The sequence below is a fragment of the Jaculus jaculus genome, chromosome 9, assembly GCF_020740685.1.
Source record: "Jaculus jaculus isolate mJacJac1 chromosome 9, mJacJac1.mat.Y.cur, whole genome shotgun sequence".
In the NCBI taxonomy this organism is placed as follows: Eukaryota; Metazoa; Chordata; class Mammalia; order Rodentia; family Dipodidae; genus Jaculus; species Jaculus jaculus.
Genome location: NC_059110.1, coordinates 107295312 through 107320688, shown reverse-complemented (window position 1 = coordinate 107320688; position 25377 = coordinate 107295312). Strand labels below are relative to the sequence as shown.

At 50.2% G+C, this 25377-nt stretch overlaps 1 protein-coding gene across 1 annotated transcript; it reads right to left on the bottom strand.

Moving 5' to 3' along the window:
- Positions 1 to 371: 371 nt before the first annotated feature.
- On the bottom strand, positions 372 to 5236 carry Dlx3 (distal-less homeobox 3). Its single transcript, XM_004655560.2, has 3 exons — positions 4912 to 5236; positions 3587 to 3777; positions 372 to 2151 (listed from the first exon to the last, which is right to left on the bottom strand). Exons 1-3 carry the CDS (start codon positions 5234 to 5236, stop codon positions 1804 to 1806), a joined length of 864 nt encoding a protein of 287 aa, XP_004655617.1. The 3' UTR covers positions 372 to 1803.
- Positions 5237 to 25377: the final 20141 nt, after the last annotated feature.

The following is a 25377-nucleotide window of genomic DNA, read 5'->3' as shown; positions in this document are numbered from 1 at the left end:
ACGCGTGTGCAAGCATGTCTGTGTGTGAGCTCAAGATCAAAGAGCAGCCTCGAGGTGACCTGGCAGCGGTGGTGGCAGTGGTGGAGGGCAGCTGGCTGGCAGGGAATGCCAAGCAACAAGCCACCAAGCAGAGCAGAGTCAGGGAGGCCCCAGCTGGAAGCCTCCCACCCAGGCTTGATCACGGGGGGGGTGGGGGGGGGCGGCCACAGAGTCAGGAGCACCTGCCCTCCCCAGTGCAGCTCCCCTAAAGTCCCCCTCCCCCCAACAGCCCCAGTGAGCCCTCTCCACCACTTTCCCCAACTCCAAGGTCTCCCCCCACCCCCTAGAGCTGCCTGCCACCAGCCTCCAGTTCAGAGAGTGACGTGGTTATTTTCTTTTTTTATTAACATTATATATAAAGACGGGTCCAGTAAGAAAGCAGAAATGAGAAGTTTGGGAGGGGTTGGGAGCTGGCTTCGTTCCTGTCTTCCCTGGGGTGGGACTTGGAAACCCACCACGTCCTTCTAGCTCCTGCACCTCCCACAAAACCCAAATCCAGCCGGAGCCCACATCCCTCTCTCTCAGCTCCCAACACACAGGGTGATGGGCCCGGGAGCAGCAGGGTCACATAAATAGGAAACCACAGAGGGAGGAGGCCGCTCCTCTTGGTTACTCTTTTACAAAAAAAATACATACTATATATATAACTACAGTCTTTTACCTCTCTTTTTCTTCGATGTTTTACCACATCAGGGGTGGAGGAAAGTTAGCTTTGGGGGGATGCCTGGGCCAGGGAGGGGCACTGGGACCAGCCTTCCAGGCAGCCAGCCCTCACCCCTAAGGCACTGAGTTCTAGTCCTCCTCTTCCCTCGCAGGCTCCTCACCCGCATTCTTCAGCAGAGTGGGAATGATGTGTCTACAAGGCCGCCCGGACAGGGGGTGTTGGGGAGTTTGTCTTGTCTGGTATGGCTCCTTTGGTGCCCAAAGTGCCAGCTTTACTGAGGGAGAGGAAGGAGTTGAGATGGGGGCAGGGCAGAGTGCAGCTGCCCACCGTGAAAGGGGGGATTTGGTCCTAACTGTTAACAATGCCCTTTGTTGTCCTATGTTTCAACATTTTTTTTTTAAACCAGAGTTGTGCAAAAGTCCTGTACATGGAAGAACTCGGAGGCTCCCCTTCTCCTCAATGAGGGGGTAGAGAGATGGCTCCTTCAGTTCTTCCCTAGAAGAAAGCCCCGGTACTTAAAGATTCCCTCCCTTGGGGGAGGGGTTTCTTTGGTCTAACCCTCAAATCTTAAAAGAGGGCCTGAAGAGTGGGGTGGCTGGTAGGCCAGTTCCCTACCCCGAGTGTCAGCCATGGCACACTGACTGCTGTCATTTTGGCGGAAGGGCGGCTCAGGAGGAGGGTAAAGCAGTTCTGCCAGGTGCTGGGATCCACAGTGCCTGGCACCTCAGATCAGATGCAGACGCTCCTGGTCTTCCCATCCCAGAGGTCTGTAGAATGCCTGGGAAGCTGAACAGCAAGGAGCCATTTACAGCCAATCGGGGCTCCTGGCGCCGAGGACAAGTGCTGTCCCCGATAGGGTGGCATGCCTCACCATCCCGAAGGTGCCCCATTCTAAGCAGGGGGAGGGAGGTTCAGGGGACATCCTTGGTCCATGTAATTTTCATCTGGAGGCTCTTGGGTCCCTGGAGAAAGGGGCAAGAGACAGGGAAAGGGACCCTTTCCCCGGTGCCCCTCCGTGATGATTCCTGAGTGTCGCTAGGACAGGGCCCCTTTGGCCTGGTCCTGGGGTTCCTTCCTGGGGGTGCAGGTCAGGCAGTTGTTCAGTACACGGCTCCAGGATTGGGCGGGGGTCCTGGGGACGCATGGTGGAGGGTGGCTGGCTGAGGCGGCTGCTGCTGTAAGTGGGGTCCACTGAGGTTCTGTGGGTGGTACCAGGAGTTGGTGGGGTCGTCCAGGTAGCTGGGGGAGGCACTGTACGGCAGCGGCGGGGGCAGCTGGCTGCGGGTGGGGGCTGGGGTGGGGTGAGAGGACGTGTCCCATAGGGCTGGTGAGGGTGGGGAGTTGCAGGCCATGGAGTCGCTGTTGTTGGGACTGTGCTCCAGGGGCACCTCCCCATTCTTGTAGAGCTTCTTGAACTTGGAGCGGCGGTTCTGGAACCAGATTTTTACCTGCACAGAAGAAAGGGTTAGTCTAGTTAGCCTCTCGGGGGGGGCCAAAGGGAATCCCAGCCCAGAGAAGGCAAGGCCGGCACCCAATGCCACCCGAAGATGTCAAGCAAAACCCAGGTGCCAGTATCTTGTGTTGGGACGATGGCTAGGAACGTTTGACTACCTGGTCCAGGGTCTGTTCTGCCACTTACTAAGTGCGACCTTGGGCAAGTTGCTTAACCTTTCCTGGCCTCACCTCCCTGTCATTGCTAAATGGGGACAATGGCAGCACTAACACCTACCTTCAAGGGCCAAATAAGTTAGGACATAGGACATACTTAGCACTGCCTGATGCTCAGCAAGCACTCAATAAAAGGCACCCCAAGGACAAGGACATTGGCAGTTTACAGCATTTTGCTCACATTAGATGTCTACAAACAGAAGCACAGGTACACAGAGACAAACACACACCCACATGCGCATTTCCATACTCCACAACATACTCCCTCACACAGCCACCAGACACACACACACACCCACCCAGATAAGTACCAACACGATCACCCACATTCTCACTCAGGTGTGAAGGATTCTTGGGCTCACGCTTGGGGTGACCTGGGGACTCAGGAGCAGGTGAGCCATAATTCCCCAAATTTCCCTTGGGGTATCAACCCCCCCTTGCTGCTCTCCACCCCATGACTGGTACAAACAATGAATCAGCTCCTCACCCGGTGACCCAGATTCCCAATGGACCAGGCCCCACGCAGCCCCAGCCGCAACCAAGGCCTGCCTGCCTGTCAACACCTGTAGGGAGGACATTTGTCCTCAGCCTGCTGGGGGCTTTAGGGACAAGCAGAGGGTGGGGGTGGTTTCCCATGTTCCTTTGGTCAGGAACCTCTCTTGGCAGAGGTAAGGGAGAAACGCGGCAGGAATGTGAGGTTTTGCCAGGAGCACTCAGTTTTGTGCATTCATTTATTGGTGTGTCATCACAGGTGATGCCCTCCACCTGTATGCGCAATGACCCTCGAGGGACCCACTCCTTTATGTGCGCATCCTTGTGTGCACAGCTCCTGGCATGTATGCAAACATGCATGTACGCCCCCTACATGCACATGCCAAGCTGGGGAGAGAAATAACATGGACTCCTATGGCGTTCAGAGCACATGGTGGACGGCCCTGGGAACTGGGGGTTCCGGGGTGAAAGAGAAGGTATCTCTCTCCGTGACAGACCAGACACACGTAGTTGCACAGGTCCACAGCTGTGTACACCTTTGCACGTGGTGATGTCAACCTTTCTATGGAAGTTGGGCTTTGGAGTCACTCTTCTCACAGGCAAGAGGTTCCTGCAGCCTGAGGGCCTTTTAAAATGGCCAGCCAGGCTCGGCAGGACCTGGAGAATCCCTGGGGTCCCGCATGCTACTATCTGCCCTGAGGTCTTTGATGGTGTAGTACCAACCTGTGTCTGAGTGAGGCCCAGCTGCGCAGCAAGCTCGGCCCGCTCTGGCAGTGCCAGGTATTGGGCCTTCTGGAAGCGTCGCTGCAAGGCTGCTAGCTGGTAGCTGGAGTAGATCGTGCGTGGCTTTCGGACTTTCTTGGGTTTGCCATTCACCATCCGAACCTCAGCTTCAGGCTCCTCTTTCACCGACACTAGGGGGAATGCAACCGGTAAGGGTCGTCTTGATCTGGGCCAACAGCCCCGGTGCCCTGTGCCCTCTGGGATCTTGCCCGTGGCCTCTCCCTCCTACCCACCGTGCGCCCACTCCCCACCGCACTTCCTGCCGCCCGCGCCCAGGGCCGGACGGGCGGCCGCCCACGACGCGGCGCTCCCAGCTCCGCGCCCGGGCCCCGGAGCACCGGCCCCGGCGCCAGCAACCGCCTGGGCGAGGACCGCGCGGCTTCGCTCACGACGCCTTCCCCCGCTTGCCGCGCCTCGCCTCGCCTCGCAGCCCCGAGGCTCCTGCCACCGCGGGCGTCCCTAATGAGCCACCTGGCCAGCGGGCTTTCCTGCCCCTAAAGTGAGTACACTTTAACTTCACAGTTAAAACAGTTTTAAGCAGTTCAGAAAAGTTGCAAGGATAGTAAGTCTGGCTTGCTTTCTTTCCTTCCGTCCTTCCTTCCTTTCCTTCCTTCTTTCCTATTTTTCCTTCCTCTCTCTCCTTCCTTCCTATCTTCCTTCTTTTTTCCTTCGCTTGCTTTCTTTCTTTTTCTCTTCTCCCTCCTCCCTTTTCCTTCCTTCCTTCCCTCGGTTCCTTTTGACCGTCTTTCTTTCACTGTCTTTCCTATCTCAACTTTGCTGTCCACTTTTCTGTCTTCCTTTGAGCTTCTCTGCCCCTTGGGTTCTGATGCCTTCGCTCCTGCCGCTTCTGTGGCTCTTTCTCCACGCGCCCCTCACTACACTGGGTCTCTCTCCAGCCCGCATTCCAAGTTGGGTCCCCGGGGCGCCTCCAGTCTCCGCTGCCTTCCCCCCTCCCCAAGCCCTTGGTCACCGCCCGCCTGCCCTCCGGCTGCGGTGCCCGCAGGGTCACCTCCCCGTCGGTCGGGTTCCCTGATCATCCCGAGCGTCCCCCCCCCCCCCACTCCCCGGACCTTCCTTGGAGACCCAGGCGCAAGCCCCGCGCTGTCCTCTCCGGAACGCGACCGAGGATGGCCGGTCCCCTCTGGAAGTCACCTAACCCCCCCCCCCAAGCTCCAGACCTTTAACTCAAGGCCGTGCACGTTCGACCCTCGAGGCTCCCCTACCCCTCCCCGCCCGGAGTTCCTTCCCGCGCCTCGGGTGCTCACCGGGGTCCGGGGCTGGCAGCGGCTGCTCGCGGTAGGCTCCGTACTGCCGGTAGGAGGCTCCGTACGCGTATTCCGACTTGGGCGAGTAGGCTCCGGTGCCCGCGAGCCCGTTGAGATTGAACTGGTGGTGGTAGGTGTAGGGGTTCACCGTCTGGCCGTAGGGCTGACCCGAGTAGTAGTCGTGCTGGGGAGCGCTGTAGTAGCCCAGATCGGTGACCGAAGACTCGGGCAGGGTGGGCGAGTCCTTGGAGCCCGCATGGCAGCTGAGGGAGCTGGAGATGTCGGTGAGGATGCTGCTGAGCTTGCGATCGAAGGAGCCACTCATGCTGGCGGCCGCCGCGCCCGCCTCCGCCGGGCTGGCCGAGCGCACGAGCCGACCCTGACCCACCGGAGCGCGCCGCGCCGGGGAGGCCGAGGGACCCGGGCCGGAGCGGGATGTGTGAGTGTGGTGTGTCCGGAGAGCGAGGGGGAGGGTCGAGCCGCGCCTGGAGGACGGGGTGGCCCCGGGCGCTCAGACCATCGCCGGCTGCCTGGCTTGGCTGCCTGGGTGTCGGAAGGCTGCTGCTGCCACCGCCGCCGCCGCGCGCCTCTCTGCGCGTCCCAAGCCACAGTCTAAATGCTGCCAGCTCCGCCCGGCCGGCCGGTTATAGACTCAATGTTGGAGTCGCAGAGGGAGGCTCCTGCGAGCTGATTGGCTGCAAGTCTTGCCTTCGAGGCAAAACACGCTCGCGCTCTCTCGCTGCCTCCCCCCCCCCCATTCTTTGTTGTTAACCAAAATGCAGACACAGACACACACACACACACACACACACGCGCGCGCACACACACACACACACGCACGCAAGCACACACAGTCCCCTCATTCCTCCTCTTGTGCTCCCGACCCCCTGATGGAAGTGTGTGTGTGTGTGTGTGTGTGTGTGTGTGTGTGTGTAAGGGGGCGGGGGGGGGTAAGTACAGAGTCCCCAGGCTCTGCCAGTGTGTCTGTTTTCGTGGCTAGGGGTGGGCTTAGGTTCGATGACGAAGGAGGGGAATTTGCCCCATTGGGAGCTTGTGGAAGGAGGTGGTCCACCTTGTGTGTGTGTGTGTGTGTGTGTTATGCAAATGACAGGAGGACCAAGTGGTAAGGACCCAGAGCCCATGGAAATATTTTTCCCCCATGGAAATATTTCAATATTGCTCTTCAAGTCCGAGGACATGCAAGAGAATTTCTAAGTTGAAAAAAATATCTTGAACATATTCATGTATCATCTTTGAGGCAATGAAGTCATGGAATGTAAAATCTTAAGAAGTATGGAGGAAGGGTCTCACCAGGCAAAAGCAACGTGGGCCTACAAGGCCTCATAACTTCACCCTGGAAGGCTCCTATGCCAGCAGGACCGTGTGGATTTAGGGGTTGCTAGGGCAGATGGGAGTGACACTGAAGTTGCCCCCAAAACTATGTCTGCATTTCGGGCGATGGCTCAGGCCGAATGGTGGACGTTGGGGACTTTTGGTCCCCCGAGGCTGGGTGGGGCACAGGCTGGCTTTCAGTAGGGCTCTGGGTAGATCCTGTACATCACAGGGCAGTGCCAGGAAGAGCAGACCTTCTCAGAGATGAAATGTATGGGGTGGGAGCGCTTGGAAGGGGGTTTGAGGATTTTACATGTGCGATGTATGCAGCAGTATGTGTGAGGAAGTATGGCCGTGTGTGTGGGGGAGTCTAAGGTAATGACAATACAGGGTTGTGAACCACTGTCAGCGTGTGGATGCTCAGATGCACATAGACCTCTTAGTAACTTTTAAATTTAATTTATTTATTTATTAGAGAGAGAGAGGGAGGGAGAGAATGGGTATGCCAGGGCCTCTAGCCACTACAAACAAACTCTAGGCACATGTGCCACCATGTGTATCTGGCTTAAGTGGGTTCTGGGTAGTCGAACCTGAGTCCTTAGGTTTCGCAGGCAAATACTTTAACCACTAAGCCATCTCTCTAGCCCGTTAATAACTTAAAAGTATTTTATTTATTTGAGAAAGAGAGAAAAAATGGGCACACCAGGATAAACTCCAGACAAATGTGCCACCTTATACATCTGGATCACATAGGTACTGGGGAATCAAACCTGGGCCCTTAGGCTTTACAGGAAAGCGCCTCAACTGCTAAGCCATCTCTCCAGGCCCTTAGTTACTCTTAAATTCCTAAATAGCTGGGTTCCTTCCCATCACGAAGGCCGGCGTGAAGAGGCTCCGGCTCCCGGAAACCCCTCACGAACACTAGTCTTGTAGGGCCCACAAAGCCTAGCCCCTGGGTCATCCTAACTGTTCCCGGCGCCTAGTCCACTTATGGTCCCCCTCCATTCTGCTCCCTGGGTGTCTTTGGGAGTAGACATGATCCCCATTTCACTTTCTAAATCCTTCTCTTCTCTAGTCCCCTTGCCTAGCCTAGGCACGTCCAGAACACGCGGTGCCAGCACGCCACCTCCTGGTCACTCCTGGGTTCTGCAGCCTCTGTAAACCCTTCACCCCGCCGGCCCCCCACCCCCGGGGGAGGGGAGGGGTCTGCCTGGGAGAGTGGAGCGGGGCTGGGAGGGTGAGGGATCAGACTCGGGGGCGGGCTGGCGGAACGTGGAAGGGCCTGGAGAGCTGCAGTTGATGGGGGGGGAGAGGACCTCGGCCCGGGCACACAGCGACCAGACCCGGTGCCCGCCTGTCCTGGGCCGCCGCGTGGGAAAGGTGGGGGCGGGGGCGGGCGAGGGGAGCGCTATCTGTCTGTCTATCTGCGCGTCCCCCCAGCGCCTATCGCCCGCCGCTGCGAGCCCGTGGCGGGGCGAGTTGCCACCCGCTCAAGATGCCCTCTGTTCTGCTGCCAAGAGGGCGCCCAGGGAGCCCGCGGCAGTTGGGGGCAGGAAGGGCACTGGGCGGCCGGTTCCCCTCCCAGGATGCCAGCGGAGGCGGCCGGCAGGGCCTGTTTTGGAGCCCCCAACTGTCCACAGGGAAGGACGAGTCGTGTCTCAGGGATCTCTTCGTTTATTTCCTCATCCGAGGAGACAAGCAACAGGTGATTGGAAGTATCTTCCAGTCTCTCTCTTCACCTCATCCTGACCCATCCCGGGCACCTGAGGGAGGTGAGGGAGGGAGGAACCCCTGCGGAGGTGGTGGTAGGTTATTTTAGGGTAATTCCTAAGTTCCAGTTGCTCTGCATTCTGGAAATTCTAAGAAATTTTACAAATGGATTGAAATCGCAGTCTTAGCAGCTTAAGGGGGGGAAAAAAATAAACAAACAAAGGCTTGGTCATGTGTGGTCAGCATCTGGTCCATGCTAGGGACTGCGTGTCCCATTCAGTAACTTTTCTTCAAATAGCCGGGATGGTCCTATGGAGATGTTTGATGAGCGACTAAATGAGACAGACCAATCGCCTCGCGCTGTTTCTGGTGGAAGCCCGGGACAGGCTCAAATGGGCACAAGAATGGTCCCTGAGGGACCTGGCATGCCAGGAGAAAGGGAGCCAGCCACCAACAGCTGGGTGGGAGAGAGAGAGCTGAGGGATGCAGCGGGACCAGTGCCACCCACTGGACCCCACCTGGACTAGCAGGATGATCATGTGTCCATTGGCCAGAATCTTGCCTCTGGAAGAGGGGTGAAGCCGGGCAGCTGGCCACAGGTGAGGTACCCAGGAGGGAGAAAGAGCAATGTCCAGCTGAGAAGAGGTGCCTGTTAAAGTGGACTGTTTCACGGAGGTCAGGTATCATGCCTACTTAGCACGGGCAGCCACTGCTCCTAGGAACTGGTGGAGGGGAGGAACTCAGGCAGCCAGGAACCAGAGGACTTGCCTCGCTTTTTCCCTTGTTTGGGGAACTGGCGCCATCTAGTGGTCATGGTAAGGAGGACATGCTTAACTCTTGGGAAATAAGATCCAATGAATATTGATGATTATTTTAGCTCTACCAGCAGCAGTAAACAGTCACTTTCACCACCGCCTCACTCCTTGGTTTCTGCCTCCCCTTCTGTGCACCCACCAATTCAGCCATTGATTTTTGCCCTTGGGTTTCTTTCTTTCTTTTTTCTTTTTTTTTGGTGTTTCTAGGTAGAGTCTTGCTCTAGCCTAGGCTGACCTGGGATTCACTATGTAGTCTCAAGGTTGCCTTGAACTCACAGTGGTCCTCCTACCTCTGCCTCCCGAGTGCTGGGATTAAAGGTGTGTGCCACCATGCCTGGCTCTCGGGTTTCTGAAAAGTTGGATTGTTCATTCTATCTTTGAGGATTCTTTCTGCTCTATCAGAGCCTATCCTGGGTTCTGGGATGTGATAATCAAGACCTACACGATGTCATTTTCCATGGAGGCCAAGTTCCAACGAGGAAGTGGTTACATCAGCACCTAGTTTCACTACGGTGTGATCGATGCTGTGATAGCAGCTCACTCTAAGGTGACCAAGTCCTTCACAGACAGGAGAATGTAGGGCCTAGAGAATGTGTGGGACTTGGCCTGGAAAGTTGGCATAAGGGAAGGGACTGCCTGCTGCTGCCAAAGCCATGAAAGGCTCTTGGAGCTGTCTGGAGAGGGTGCAGAGAGGGTCAGAGTGGGGAGGCCCCAGGGGTGAGACAGGGGCAGAGTCGGGGACTCAGAACTCAGCCCTGGGGTCCTGGAGCAGGGACATGCGCGTTACTCACAGGCTGCAGATAACCACAGAAAGGGTCCAACCAAGCCAGGCCTCGTGACGCACGCCTTTAAACCTAGCGTGTGGGAGGCGGAGGTAAGAGGATCACCATGGTTCGAGGCCACCCTGAGACTACATAGGGAATTCCAGGTCAGCCTGGGATAGAGTGAGACCCTACCTCAAAAAAAAGGGGGTCCAACCAGGAGGTAAATATGTTGGGATTTTTATTCTTGACTCATCTCTGCGGATAGTGTAGTTGACAAGACTCAAGGCTAAAGCAAAGGAGAGATATAGTCTTTCTTAAAAAAAATTTCATTTATTTATTTGAGAGAGAAAGAGGCAGAGAAAGAGACAGAGAGAGACAGAGAAAACCTGGGCATGCCGGGACCTCTACCAATGAGCTCCAGATGCACATGCCACCCTGTGCATCAGGCCTTATGCAGGTACTGGGGAATCGAACATGGGTCCTTTGGCTTCAGAGACAAGTGCTTTAACTTTTAAGCCATCTCTCCAGCCCAAACATATAGTCTTGGTTAAAGTGGAGAGAATTATGTGAAGATCAGGGCCATGGGACTTGGGATGGATTAGATGTGAGTGGTGGGGAGATAGTAATGGGGTTTAGGTATTGGAATGGAAGGTTGGAACTCTTTGAAGACAGAAACCAGAAAATGGGGGGTTCATGGAGAAAAGGTTGCATGCAGTTTTGCTTTGACTTCTCATTGGAGGATAACACATCTGCAGAAAGGTGAATTTCTGAAAATCAAATGAAGCTACGTGCTCAACACCCATGCTGAGCACCAGGCAGAAAAGCAACACTTCTCCCCTCTACCCCCGCTCAGAAGTCCTGAGGGCTGACCTCATCTTGACCTATTGCGATCAGATATGCAGATGAGAACTGGACACTTTTGTTTTGCTTGTGTGTATCTAATGTGGCATGTACGTATGTGTGCATGTATGTACTCCTGTGGTGCCCCAGGCACCTGGCTGTGGTGGCATGGGTAAGAGCACTAGCCTACAGTGGCCAGAGCAGAATATTAGATGTCTCTCCTCATAGCTCTTTATTTTGGTTTTTCAAGGTAGAGTCTCACTCCAGTCCAGGCTGACCTGGAATTCACTATGTAGTCTCAGAGTGGCCTCGAACTCATAGTGATCCTCTGCTCCCGAGTGCTGGGATTAAGGTGTGCACCACCATGCCTGGCCCATCACTCTTTTTTTTTTTTTTTTTTTTTTTAAAGACAGAGAAAGAGGCGGAGAGAGTGAGAATGGGCGCGTCAGGGCTTTCAGCTGCTGCGAATGAACTCCAGATGTGTGCACCCCCAAGTGTGCATGTGATACATTGTGTGCTTGTGCCACTGTGCATCTGGCTTACGTGGGACCTGGAGATTCAAACATAAGTTCTTAGGCTTTGCAGGCAAGCACCATAACCACTAAGCCATTTCTCCAGCCCTCTCCATCACTCTTGCATTCGTTATTATTATTTTTTTTTTGAGGCAAGCCAACAGACTGGCCTTTTATTTCATTTTATTTTAAAATATATTTTATTTTTATTTATTTATTTGACAAAGAAAGAGGAAGAGAGAGAATGGACATGCCAGGGCCTCCAGCCACTGCAGATGAACTCCAGATGTGTTCTCCCCCTTGTGCATATGGCTAACGTGGGTTCTGGGAAATCGAACCTGGATCCTTTGGCTTTGCAGGCAAGTGCCTTAACCACTAAGCCATCTCTCCAGCCCTATTTTATTTTTTTAATGTGAGAGAGTGGGAGTGAGAGATTTGGTGCATGAGGGCCACCAGCCGCTGCAGTGGAACTCCAGATGCATGTCTCCCCTTGGGCGCATGTGCAACCTTGCACTTTTGTCACCTTGTGCGTCTGGCTTATGTGGGACCTGGAGAGTTGAACACGAGTCCTTAGGCTTCAACAGGCAACTGCCTTAACCACTAAGCCATCTCTGCAGCCCTTGCATCCCTTCTTGTTTGAGCCGGAGTCTTTTTTTTTTTTTGTGGGGGGAGTTTTTTTTTTTTAACACTTCCATTTATTTTTTTTAATTTTTATTAACATTTTCATTGATCCATTTTTTTAAAATTTTTATTAACATTTTCCATGATTATAAAATATATCCCATGGTAATTTTGTGGGGGGAGTTTTGAGGTAGGGACTCTTTAAATTTATTTTGTTCTATGAATATTTGCCTTATTTTTCTAATTTAACTGTAAGTTTCCTACCTAAAAAAGAAAAAGAAAGAAAGAAAGCACCAAACCCCACAAGGCACCCCCTCATGGCAGGGGTTAAATCAAGCTTCACAGCTACAACCTTAAATATTAATGGTTTTAACTCAACCATCAAAAGAGATGAGTTAACAAGGTGGCTCAGAAAACTGGACCTTTCTATCTGCTGTCTTCAAGAAACTCACCTCACCGCTAAAGACAGATACCTCCTCAGGGTGAAAGGATGGAAAATGATATTTCAAGCAACTGGAAATAAGAAACAAGCAGGTGTTGCTATATTAATATCAGATAATATCTAAGAAGTGGCATCAACCCAGGTGCCCGTGGGTAACAAAACTGTGGTACATACACACAATGGAATTCCACTCAACACTAAGAAACAAAAGATACAGTTAAATCGGTAGGAAAATGGACAGACTTAGAACAGATACTCAGAGAATACACACAATCACAGCAAGACAGACACTGCGTGTCCTCACTCCTCTGTGCTTCCTAACCTGGATCAGCTTGAATTGCTGGCTCACTGGACAGGCAACTTGAGGCCCAGACATCAGGGATGGGAGGCTTTACGGGGAGGGGAACAGGAAGGCAGGGAGGAATAAACTCAAAACTAAACCCCAGATGAGCTGGTACCATAGAAACCTTTCTCCTCGAAGGTAGACCAAAGGATGTAAGTCTCAACGGGTGTATAGGGGGAACACCCAAAAAGAAGAGCCTGGAGAAGGGGGAGGTGACGCCTAACCCTAAGCTGTAGGCCAGGCTGACCTGGAATTCGTTCTGCAGTCCCAGGCTGGTTTTGAGCTCTCGGGGATCCTCTTGGGCTGGAGTTTCTTACTGAGACTGGAGCTTGCTGATTTTCACAAGCCTGGGTGACTCACTGGCCTCTGCTCCGCCTTGCAGGACTGGAGTTACCACACCCAGCTTTTACCTGGGCTCTGGAGATCCAAATTCCAGTTTTTTCAGGCCCCTTAGGCCCTCATGTTTGCACAGGAAGTGCACTTACGCATTGAGCCATCATTCCAGCCCCCAGAATTACACTTTGTTGTTGTTGTTTTTCCAGGAAGAACCTCACTCTAGCCCAGGCTGACCTGGAATTCACTCTGTATTCTCAAGGGTGGCCTCGAACTCATGGTGATCCTCCTACCTCTGCCTCCCAAGTGCGGGGAGTAAAGGCGTGTGCCACCATACCTGGCTTTTTAAAAAAATTATTTTTATTTTTTTAGAGAGAACAAGAGAAAGAGAGAATTGGCACACCAAGGCCTCAGCCACTGAAATCAAACTCCCAATGCTTGCACCACCTTGTGCACATGTGTGACCTTGTGCTTGCCTCACCTTTGTGCGTCTGGTTTGTGTGGGATCTGGAGAGTTTAACATGGGTCCTTAGGCTTTGCAGCCAAGTGCCTTAACCACCAAGCCATCTCTCCATCCCAGAATTACACATTTATAACTTAAAAAAGATTTTTCTTATTTTTATTTACTTATTTGAGAGTGACAGACACAGAGAGAGAGAATGGGCACGCCAGGGCCTCCAGCCACTGCAAACGAACTCCAGATGCATGTGCCCCTTGTGCAATTGGCTAACGTGGGTCCTGGAGAATCGAGCCTCCAACCAGGGTCCTTAGGCTTCGTAGGCAAGCGCTTAAGTGCTAAGTCATCTCTCCAGCCCCATTTCTAACTTTAATATTAATATTAAATTTAATTTAATATTCTTGTTTGAGCTGGAGTCTCTTTTTTGTTGTGTTGTTTTTCAAGGTAGGGTCTCACACTAGCCCATGCTGACCTGTAATTCACTCTGCAGTCTTAGGGTAGCCTTGAACTCATGATGATTCTCTTACCTAGACACATGTACCGCATTGAATCTGGCTTTGCATGGATGCTGGGGAGTTGAGCTCAGGCCAGCAAGTTTGCACGCAAGTGCCTTTAACAGCTCAGCCATCTTTCTGACCCAGTACTCCGTCTGGCTCCTTTCACTCATAATTATGCTGTGGGATTTATCAATGTCCTAGGAGTACTGATAAGTTGTTCATTTTCACAACTGCGTTCCTGTCATGGGACACGTCACCATGCACTTATGTGCTTTACACATGATGGCATGTGGGAAGCTTCCAGGTTGGGGTGAGCCTGAGCAGTGCTATGAGGAACACGCTTGCACTTCGCCTGTGTGGTGGTTTGAGTCAGGTGTCCCCCATGAACTTAGGTGTTCTGAACTTAGGTTCCCAGCTGGTGGAAATTTGGGAATTAACACCTCCTGGAGGCAGTGTATTGTTGGGGGCGGGCTTATGGGTATTATAGCCAGTTCCCCATGCCAGTGTTTGGCACACTCTCCTGTTGCTATTGTCCACCTTATGTTGGCCAGGGGGTGATGTCCACCCTCTGCTCATGCTGTCGTTTTCCCCTGACATCGTGGAGCTTCCCCTCGAGCCTATAAGCCAAAATAAATCTCTTTTACCCACAAGCTGCTCTTGGTTGGGTGATTTCTACCAGCAATGTGAACCTGACTGCAACAACCTTTTTTTTTTTTTTTTTTTTTTGAGAGAGAGAGAGAGAGAGAGAGAATGGGTGTGCCAGGATCTTCACTGTACTGCAAATGAACTCCAGATGTGTGCACCCCCTTGTACACATGTGTGACATTGCATGATTGCGTCACTGTGTATCTGGCTATGTGGGACCTGAGATTTGAACATGAGTTCTTAGGCTTTGCAGGCAAGCGCCTTAACTGCTAAGCCATCTCTCTAGCCCTCACCTGGTTTTTGGTACACGAGTGTTGTGTGCCCTAGGGTGGAATCGGGCACCATCTGTTGTGTGTATGTGTGGCTTTAGAAGATCCTACCCAAGCAGTTCCCCAAAGGGGTGGTCTATTATTAGTTCAGCTGTGACCCTGTCCAGCCCAGTCTTTGAGACGGCGAAGAAGAGCTGCCCAGCAGTTGCCTGGGAATTGCTGAAGGAGGAAGGAATGGTGAACTCAAGTGTGGACTTGTGGTCTGGCCGGGGCAGGATGAGGACCGAGACACTGGATGACTCTCAAGGAGGCAGTGATGCTATGGGAAGAGGGGGTCAGGAGGTTGTTTACAGCAGCGCTGAGGGGTGAGTGGGAGGGGAGGAAGTGGGGGACAAGTGCGGGCAGCTCAGCCCTGATGGCTGGGGAGGCAGGAGAGAGGGCGGGAGCTGGAGGGCGCTGGTGTGTTGGGAGCAGGGGTGTGAGTGTTTGAAATGGGAGCAAGCCTGTTTTGATGTCAGTTAGAGGATAATGAAAAATGCTATCCCTGAGGAGGTAGGCGGGAGGGAAGGATCTGGAATCCCACCAAAGGGGTGATCTCTTCCGTTGAGCCAGGAAGGAAGATGAAATGATAAGAACTGGCTTTCAGCCTATGTCAGGAGCTGCCCTACAATGAGAACTCACCCTCCAATCTGAACCACCCTCGAGCTGGGCACTGTCATTTCTGCTTTATGATGGAGGGAGGAGCTGAGGCATAGGGAGGAGAAATAAATGATGGCTTCAAAATTTGAGTCCAGGCAGCCTTCCCCCCGCCCCCCACCCCTAGCCAGTGTCTCAGGTGAATAGAACTCAATCTGTAACTTCAGGCACCTGGTCTTAAACTCAGAGATCCCTTCCTATCTCAGTCTCCCGAGTGCTGGGATCAAAGGCCTGCGCCACCATGTCCAGCACCTTTAAGAAATTACTTAGTCAACCTTGTTTTCAGTTTTGTGCTGTGCTTGATTTGAGACAGAGTCTCTAAACCCAACACAGGCTACTATGGAAATCACCACCTTCCTGCCTCTACCTCCCAAGTGCTAGAGTTACAGGCATGAACCAACATGCCCACTAACCTGGGCAGTCTTTTTTGTTTTCTTTTGTTTTGTTTTTTAATTTTTTCAAGGTTGGGTCTCACTCTAGCCCAAGCTGAGTTGGAACTCACTCTATAGTCCTAATCTGGCCTCAAATTTAAAGAGATCCTCCTACCTCTGCTTCCTGAGTGCTGGGTTAAAGGCGCGCACCACCAGGAAGACTTTACCCTGGACAGTCTTAACTCAGGGCATGGGGTAGGAAGGTGGACTTGTTGGTTAAAAGGTAATTTGATAACCTGAGTACTGACCACGTGGGTGTTTGCAACACCATTCCCCCCTACTTTTGAAACATCTCGGGATAAACAGCATTGCCTGAGCTATTGGGGGATGCCCCATGGGCACACTGCAGGAGAGGTGTGAAGGTCAGCTGATGAGATCTGTGGGACCAGAGGCTTAGGGACAGCAAAGAACAGACAGGAAGCCCAAAGTCAGCCCGTTGTTGAGGATTCCAGGTAGGGGACTGTCCAGAGGATGTGGAAAAATTTCTAGGAATGCCAGGACATTCTCTGAGGTGGGAGACCATGAGGTGGCAGGGATCTCAAAGGATAGGGTAGGATGGTCCTAGGGCATGGCTTGTTCTCCAGGGGGCTCTGAGGCCTCTGTGGTGGGCTGGTGGGCTGTGGGGTTGACCAGGGCAGAGGTCTGTTTAAGAAGAAGGGGAGGAGCAGATGGTAGCAGGCTTGTTCAGGTGGCTTCTGGGGAAGTGCAGGGTGAGCAGGGAAGGGAGGAAAGTGTCCCATGGAGAGCTGAGAACTGGGCGCGTGTGAGTTCCAGGCTGGAGGACCTGAGGAGGTTAGAGGAGGTCATAAGGAGATGGTGCATATGGATTAGAACCAGTAAAACCCAAACACCGGTCATACCAAATGCTGGGGAGGGCTGGGGAGCCGCAGGAACTCCTGTTCATTGCTGGGGAATGCAAACTGCCACAGGCAGATTCATTCACAGCCGAGCAGTCACACACATCACCCCGCTGCACTCTGGGTTGCTGTTTTGAGTTTAATCTTTTTTGTATGTGCAGGTATGTATGCTCACAAGTATGTATGTGTGTGCAGGTGCAGGTGGATGCCAGAGATTGATGTTGAATGTTTCCTTTTTTTTTTTGGTTTTTCAAGGTAGTATCTCACTTCTCACTCTGGTCCTGGAATTCACTATGTAGTCTCAGGGTGGCCTCGAACTCCCAGTGATCTTCCTTCCGCCTCTAGAGTGCTGGGAGTAAAGACATGTGCTGCCACACCCAGCCTGAATGTTTTCTTCAATCACTCTCCACCTTTTAAAACGTTTAAATTATTTATTCATTCATGAGAGAGAGAGAGAATATGGGAATGCTAGGGCCCTTGCTGCTGGAACTCTAGAAGCATGGACACTTTGTTGTGGGGGAGGGGTTGAGGTAGGATCTTGCTCCAGTCTAGGCGGACCTGGAATCCACTACATAGTACGTAGTCTCAGGCTGTCCTCAAAATCACAGCGATCCTCCTACCTCGGCCTCCCAAGTGCTGGGATTAAAGGTGTGTGCCACAGGCCCAGTTCTGCATGGGGTCTCACTCTGGTCCAGGCTGACCTGGAATTAACTCTGTAGTCTCAGGGTGGCCTCGAACTCACGGTGATCCTCCTACCTCTGCCTCCCGAGTGCTGGGATTAAAGGTGTGCACCACCATGCCAGGCTGTTTTTGTGTTTTTGAGATAGGATCTCAGCGTGTAGCTCTGCCTCCCTGGGACTCTTGATCCTCTTACTTCAGCCTCCCAAGAACTGGGATTACAGGCGTACATCACTATGTCCAGCTCTTGACTCTAGTTCAGGGAGAGGGAGGGATATGTGAGACATTTGAGTTTTGGAGCAGAGAAATTATTCTGTGTACACTGTAATGTCAGATTCCTAAAATCATGCATTTTTCAAAACCCAAAGAACAATACAATGCAAAGAGTGGATTCTAATGCAAACCATGGGCTTCCGTTCATTGGAATGGGTACATTACCAATATTGGTAACTCAGTTGTAAGAACTGTGTTATACTAACACAAGATGATAATAACAGGGAAACAATGAGAGAGCAGTGATGAAAACTCCCTGTACCATGTCATATGTTCAGTTTACCTGTAAATCTAAAGCTGTTTCTAGAAAGAGTCTATTAACTTTTCTTAAAATTATTTTTATTTATTCATTTGCAAGCAGAGAGAGATAGAAGACAGAGAGAATGGGTGTGCCAGGGCCTCCAGACACTGCACGAAACTCCAGACACATGCACTACTTTGTGCATCTGGCTTTATGTGGGCACTGGGGAATCAAACCTGGCTCGTTAGTCTTTGTAGGCAAGCACCTTAACCACTGAACCATCTCTCCCGCCTCAAGTCTATTAACTTTAAAAATATGAGACATAGGGCTGGAGAGATGGCTTAGCAGTTAAGCGCTTGCCTGTGAAGCCTAAGGACCCTGGTTCGAGGCTTGGTTCCCCAGGTCCCACGTTAGCCAGATGCACAAGGGGGCGCACGCGTCTGGAGTTCGTTTGCAGAGGCTGGAAGCCCTGGCGCGCCCATTCTTTCTCTCCCTCTATCTGTCTTTCTCTCTGTGTCTGTCGCTGTCAAATAAATAAATAAATTAATTAATTAAAAAAAATATGAGACATAGTCAAGCATGGTGGTGCACACCTTTAATCCCAGCACTCAGGAGGTAGAGGTAGGAGGATCACTATGAGTTCTAGGCCACCCTGAGACTAAATAGTGAATTCCAGGTCAGCCTGGACTAGAGTGAAACCCTACCTTGAAAAACAGAAGAAAAAAAAAAAGAGACAGTCAGTTCAAACATTTACTGGGGAAGCTGGGCATGGTGCCACATGCCTTTAATCCTAGCACTTGGGAAGCAGAGGTAGGATTGCTTGAGTTTGAGGCCACCCTGGTCACCTGGGCTAGAGTGAGAATTTACCTTGGGGAAAAAAAAAAAAAAGAAAAAAAGAAAAGAAAAAGAATTAAAAAACCAAACCAAACATTTATTGGGGGTGCCTTCACAGGACCAATCCCAAACCATGATACGGGACCCAGACTACCCTTTCCCATCAGTTACCTGTTAAATACGTGCACAAGGGAAGCTTTGTGACACGAACCTTCTGGCCTTTCTTTACAAAGGCGCTTGATAGAGTTAAATGTATTGAGACATGGAATTGGTGAACTCGCACAGAAACATTCCCTTTTTGTGATAACTGACTTAGAACCTATGGCCTTAAGCATGTTAAGGGCTGAGCCCCAGCCCACAAGAAACACTAATGCTAGTGTGTGTGTGTGTGTGTGTGTGTGTGTGTGTGTGTGTGTTTACTGGAGATTTTGTATTAGTGCCTAGTACATATTTTATAAGCACTGAATTAGATCTCCAGTAACCTTTATTTTTATTTTTCGTAATAGTGTGTCACTGTAGCCCAGGCTGACCTGGAACTCACAACAATCCTCCTACCTCAGCCTCCTGATGGCTGGGATTACAGGTGTATGCCACCATGCCCTGATTTTATTTATTTATTTATTTATTTTAGAATAGGCATGCCAGGGCCTCCGACTGCTGCAAACGAACTCCAAACACATGTGCCACCTTCTGCATCTGGCTTACATGGGTCCTGGGGAATTGAACCTGGGTCCTTTGGCTTTGCAAGCAAACACCTTAACCGCTAAGCCATCCCTCCAGCCCCATATTTATTTTTTGTGACAGGTTCTCAATAAGTTGTCCAGGTGACCTTGAACTTTTTTGTTTGTTTGTTTGTTTGTTTTGTTTTTCAAAGTAGGGTTTTATTATAGCTCAGACTGACCTAGAATTCACTATGGAGTCTCAGGGTGGCCTGGAATCCATAGTGATCCTCCTACCTCTGCCTCCCAAGTGCTGGGATAATAGGCATGTGCCACCATGCCCATCTTGAACTTTTTTTGTTGTTTTTTAAAATTTTATTTACTTGTCTTTGTTCTTTTAAAAAAATAATATTTTCCCTTTTTGAAATTTATTTGCATGTGGTTATAAGTATGTTCACACCAGGGTCTCTTGCTGCTGTAAACACATTCCAGACGTTTGCGTCACTTTATATCTGACTCTACGTGGGTGCTGAGAAATTGAACCTGGGCCAGCAAGTTTTGCAAGCAAGTGCCTTTAAGCATTGAACATCTCTCCAGCCCCTAACCTTGAACTTTTAAAAAGTACTTTAGAGGTATTTTGTTTATTTGAGAGAAAGAGACAGATAGAGAAAGAGAGAAAATGTGTGCACCACAGCCTCTAGCCACTGCTAGAACTCCAGATGCATGTGCTACCTTGTGCATCTGGTTTTATGTGGGTCCTTTGGCTTTGCCAGCAAGTTCCTTAACTACTAAGCCAACTTCCATCAATATAAACAATATAACATGAAGCCAGGTGTGGTGGCGCACACCTTTAATCCCAGCACTGAGGAGGCAGAGGTAGGAGGATCACCATGAGTTTGAGGCCACCCTGAGAGTACATAGTGAATTCCAGGCCAGCCTGAGCTAGAGTGAGACCCTACCTCGAAAAACAAAACAAAACAACAACAAAACCCCCCAATATAACATGATTATAATCCCCTCCTACCACCCTCCCTTGCTTCTTCCCTAATCCCTCCTCCACTGAATCCCTTCTTCTTTACAACTAGCTCTTCCTCCTCCTCCTCTTCTTTTTTGGAGGTAGGGTCTTGCTGTAGCCCAGGCTGACCTGGAATTCACTATGGAGTCTCAAGCTGACCTTGAACCCACAGCGATTCTCCTACCTCTGCCTCCTGAGTGCTGGGATTAAAGGCGTGCGCCACCACGCCAGGCCCTCTTCTGTTTTGATGTCATCATTTCCCCCTTCTGTTATGCACGTCTCGTGTAGGTAGCAGCAGCCATTGTTTGGTCCTGAATATCACCGCCACGTTGTGTCTGGATGACGACATTGTAAGCAGTCCTCCCTTCCTTTGGCTCTTACATTCTTTCCTCCGTTGCTTCGAAGCCTTGGAGGTGTGACAGAGATGTCTCACTTGGTGCTGAACGTCCCCCTGTCACTTCTCAGCACGCCGAGGAGTGTTGAGCCTCCCTGGTGGTCAGCACCACCTGCAAAGAGAAGCTTCGCTAACCACAAGCGAGAGCAGCATTAATACCCGGACATCAACATAAGTGTTTAGAGGGCAATTTGGTGGCCACAAGAGATCCATTTAGCCAGACAACAGTAGTGGTTTCCCCTTATGTCCTTCCAGCCATGGGCTTTCAGCACCCGGCAGGAATTCCCTCCTGTGGAGTGGGCCTCAAGTCCAATCCAAGGACACCTGGTTTCCCCGCAACTCTTGAGCTGTTTTGTTTCCAGTTCAGGTGCCCAGTGCTCTAAGTGACCCTGAGAACTGTAGTTCTTTTTTTTTTTTTTAATTATTTATTTATTTGAAAGCAACAGACACAGAGAGAAAGACAGATAGGGGGAGAGAGAGAGAATGGGCGCGCCAGGGCTTCCAGCCTCTGCAAACGAACTCCAGACGCGTGCGCCCCCTTGTGCATCTGGCTAACGTGGGAACCTGGAGAACCGAGCCTCGAACCGGGGTCCTTAGGCTTCACAGGCAAGCGCTTAACTGCTAAGCCATCTCTCCAGCCCAGAACTGTAGTTCTGCATGTATATTTGTGTCTATATATGCATATATTTTTAATTTATTATTATTTTGGTTTTTTGAGGTAGGGTCTCACTCTAGCTCAGGTTGACATGGAATTCACTGGGTAGTCTCAGGGTGGCCTCGAACTCACAGCGATCCTCCTACCTCTGCCTCCCGAGTGCTGGGATTAGAGGCGTGCGCCACCATACCTGACTACTTGTGTCAGTATTGTATCGGAACACATGCAGGCCCGTGTGTGGAGGCCAAAGGTGTCTTCCTCGGTGGTTCTTCCATCTTAATTTTTTAAAAGATTTTTATATTTTATTTATGTATTTGAGAAAGGGAAAGAGGCAGAGCCAGAGTGACAGCAAGAGAGAGGATGGTGTGCCAGGGCCTTCAGCCGCTGCAAACAAACTCCAGATGCATATGCCACCTTGTGCATCTGGCTTATGTAGGTCTTAGGGAATTGAACAGAGGTCCTTTAGCTTTGCAGGTAAGTACCTTAACCGCTAAGCCACCTCTCTAGCCCAATTTTTTTTTTCCGAGGTAGGGTCTCACTCTGGCCCAGGCTGACCTGGAATTCACTATGTATTCTCAGGGTGGCCTCAAATTCACAGCAATCCTCCTGAGTGCTGGGATTAAAGATGTGCTCCACCATACGTGGTTACAGAAAGAATGGGTGTGTCAAGGTCTCTAGTTGCTACAAATGGACTCCAGATATGTGCACCAGTTTTGCATCTGGCTTTATATGGGTACTGAGGAATTGAACTTAGTCCTTAGGCTTTGCAGGCAAGTGCCTTAACCACTGAACCATCTCTATAGCCGTACGCTTTTTTTTTTTTTTTTTTTTTTGGTGTTTAGAGGTAGGGTCTCACTCTAGTCTAGGCTGACCTGGAATTCAGTATGTAGTCTCAGGGCCAGGCGTGGTGGCACACACCTTTAATTCCACCTTATTTTTTGAGACAAGGTCTCTCATTAACCTAGAACTTCATGGATTTGGTTATTCTAGCTAGCCAGAGAGTGTCAGGAACCCCCGTCTCCTTCCCCAGTGCTGGGATTACAGGCTTGTGCCACCATGCCCAGCATTTTTATGTGGGTCCTTGGGATCTGAACTCAGGTCCTCATGCTGTGTGGCTGGTACTTTACCCCACGAACATCAAGCCCAAGAAACAAAGGGGAGCTCCACTGAGGAGGCGCACCATGATCCAGTCGCTGAAGACCGATGGTACAGCCCGCACCTCCGGCTCGGTGTGGTGGCTCAGCCTGTAACCACAGCACTTCAGAGAAGGAGGCAGGAGGATAGCTGCAAGTCCCAGACCAGCCTGGGCTGCATAGTGAGTTCAAGGTCAGCCTGCTATACATAGTGAGACCCTGTCAATCAACCAACCAATCAATAAAATTTTTTAAACTTATCTCATTATATTTATGCCCTCCTTTAAAAAATATTCTTATTTATTTATTTATCAGAGAGATTGAGAGAGAGAGAGAGAGAATGGGTGCACCAGTGCTTCCAGTCACTGCAAACTAATTCCAGACACATGTGCCACCATGTGCATCTGGCTTGTGTGGGTTCTGGGAATTGAACGTGAGTCCTTAGGCTTTGCAGGCAAGTGCCTTAAACATTAAGCCAACTCTCTGGCCCTATGCTCTCTTTTATTTTATTTATTTATTTATTTTTATCATCCTGCTTTTTTATTTTTAATTAACAACTTCCATGATTATAAAAAATACCCCATTGTAATACCCTCCCTCCCCTCACTTTCCCCTTTGAAACTCCATTCTCCATCATACCTCCTCCCCATCTCAATCAGTCTCTCTTTTACTTTTGATGTCATGATCTTTTCCTCCTCTTATGATGGTCTTATGCAGGTAGTGTTAGGCACTGTGAGGCCATGGATATCCAAGCCATTTTGTGTCTGGAGGGAGCATGTTGTATGGAGTCCTGCCCTTCCTTTGGCTCTTACATTCTTTACTCCACCTCTTTCACCTATGCTCTCTTTAAAAAAAAATTTTTTTATTTACTTGAAAGAGAGAGCGAGAGAGAGAGAGAGAGAGAGAGAGAGAGAGAGAGAGAGAGAGAGAATGGGCACAGCAGGGTTTCTAGCCACTGCAAATGAACTCTAGACACATGCATCACCATGTGCATCTGCTTACATGGGACCTGGAGAATTGAACCTGGGTCCTTTGGCTTTGCAGGAAAGTGCCTTAAGTACTAACCCATCCCTCCAATCTTATTCTCTCTCTCTCTTTAATTTTTATGACCTAAGTGGTTATTTATTGAGGTTTTTTGTTTGTTTGTTTTGTTTTGAGAGGGTCTTATGCAGCCCAGAGCTGTAGCTGAGGATGACCTTGAAGCTCTGATCCTCCTGGCTCTACCTCTCAGGTATTAGAACAGTAAGAATATGCTACATTGCCTAGTTCATGCAGGGCTAGGGATTGAACCCAGGGCCTCATACATGCTAGGCAAGCACTCTATCTACTGAGCTACCTCCCCAGTTCTCCTTTTTAAGAGCCTTAAGAATATACAATAGGGGACTGAAGAGATGGCTTAGGGGTTAAGGTGCTTGACAACAAAACCAAAGGACCCAGGTTTGATTCCCCAGTATCCACGTAAAGCCAGATACACAAGGTGGTGCATGGACTTGGAGTTCATTTGCAGTGTCTAGAGGCTATGGCACTCCCATTCTTTCTCCCTCTCTCGCTTTCTCTCTACTTGCAGATAAATAATTTTTTTTTTTAAATAAGGAAAACACAGTAGGGCTGGGTAGATAGCTCAGTGGATAAATCCTGTGAACTGGAGTTTGGATCCTCATCAGCCATGCAAGAACGCAGGGTGGGCACACCAGCCCACCTGTGACCCCAGCTCTCAGGAGGCAGAGACAGGAGATGGCCAGGGCAAGCTGGCCAGCTAGACTAGCTGAACTGGTGAGCTCTAGTTTCAAGTGACAATCCCTTCCTCGGAAAAGAAGGTGGAGCGCCATTGAAGGAGACACCCGACATCAACCTCTGGCTTCCACACACATGCATGCACGTGGACACCTACACGCAAGTGTGACCACACATATACGAACACATATACACACGCACTACACATACACACACAACAAAAATAGAATATAGGGATGGAGAGATGGCTTAGTGGTTAAGGCGCTTGCCTGTGAAGCCTAAGAACTCACGTTCGAATCTCCAGGGTCCATGTAGCCATAGGTACAATGATGCAAACATGCAATACTGTATATGCACCACAAGGGGGCACATGTATTTAAAGTTAATTTACAGTGGCAAAGGTCCTGATGTGCCCATTCTCTCTCTATCAAAATGTAAGAGATCCTGCGTGAGAAGGAAAATACTTGGTAGCAGAGGCCAGTAAGTTAAAAAGGAGACATAAAGGGAAGAGAAAGGAAGGGAGGAGGATAATTAATAGGTTGATATTGTATATATGTAAGTACAATGATTGTAATGGGGAGGTAATATGATGGAGAATGTAATTTCAAAGGGGAAAGTGTAGGGGTGGGGAGGGAGGGAAATACCATGGGATTTTTTTTTATAATTATGGAAAATGTTAATAAAAATTAAAAAAAATTTAAGAGAGAGATAGAGAGAAAGGGAGAGAGAGAGAGAGAGAGAGAGAGAGAGAACACATGATAATATAGCCTGCAGAAATTTAATGTTCAGTGGTTTTTGTTTTGTCTTGTTTTTGAGATGGGATCTCTGACATAGCCCAGGCTGGCCTCAAATTTATGATCCTCCTGTCTCAGCTTCCCAAGTGCTTTAAAAAAAATTTTAAATAGGGCTGGAGAGGTGGCTTAGCAGTTAAGGTGTTTGCCTGCAAAGCAAAAGACCTTGGTTCAGTTCCCGAGGACCTGTGTAAGCCAGGTGCACAAAGGGGCACACGCATCTGGAGTTCTTTTCAGTGGCTGGAGGCCCTGGCACGCCCATTCTCTCTCTCCCTCTCTCTGCCTCTTTCTCTCTCTCAAATAAATAATAAAAATAAAGTTTTAAAAAATTAACATAGCTGCTTTGACAGACAATAAAAAGAAATTTTATAAAAATACTGTTGTGTTTTTCTCACACATTATTTGCTTAATTGTATTCTACTATTAATCAGTAACAATGGTCTCTTTTCCTACTATTTTGTTTAATTAGCATTAATGATTGCAAAAACGAATAAT

Excerpts from the sequence above, each read along its gene's own strand:
- Dlx3 (XM_004655560.2), bottom strand. The coding sequence starts at position 5,236 with ATGAGTGGCTCCTTCGATCGCAAGCTCAGCAGCATCCTCACCGACATC. Across the intron at positions 3,778-4,911 it reads GCTGCCAGCCCCGGACCCCG|TGTCGGTGAAAGAGGAGCCT; the intron begins GTGAGCACCCGA and ends CATTCCCCCTAG. Across the intron at positions 2,152-3,586 it reads TGGGCCTCACTCAGACACAG|GTAAAAATCTGGTTCCAGAA; the intron begins GTTGGTACTACA and ends TCTTCTGTGCAG.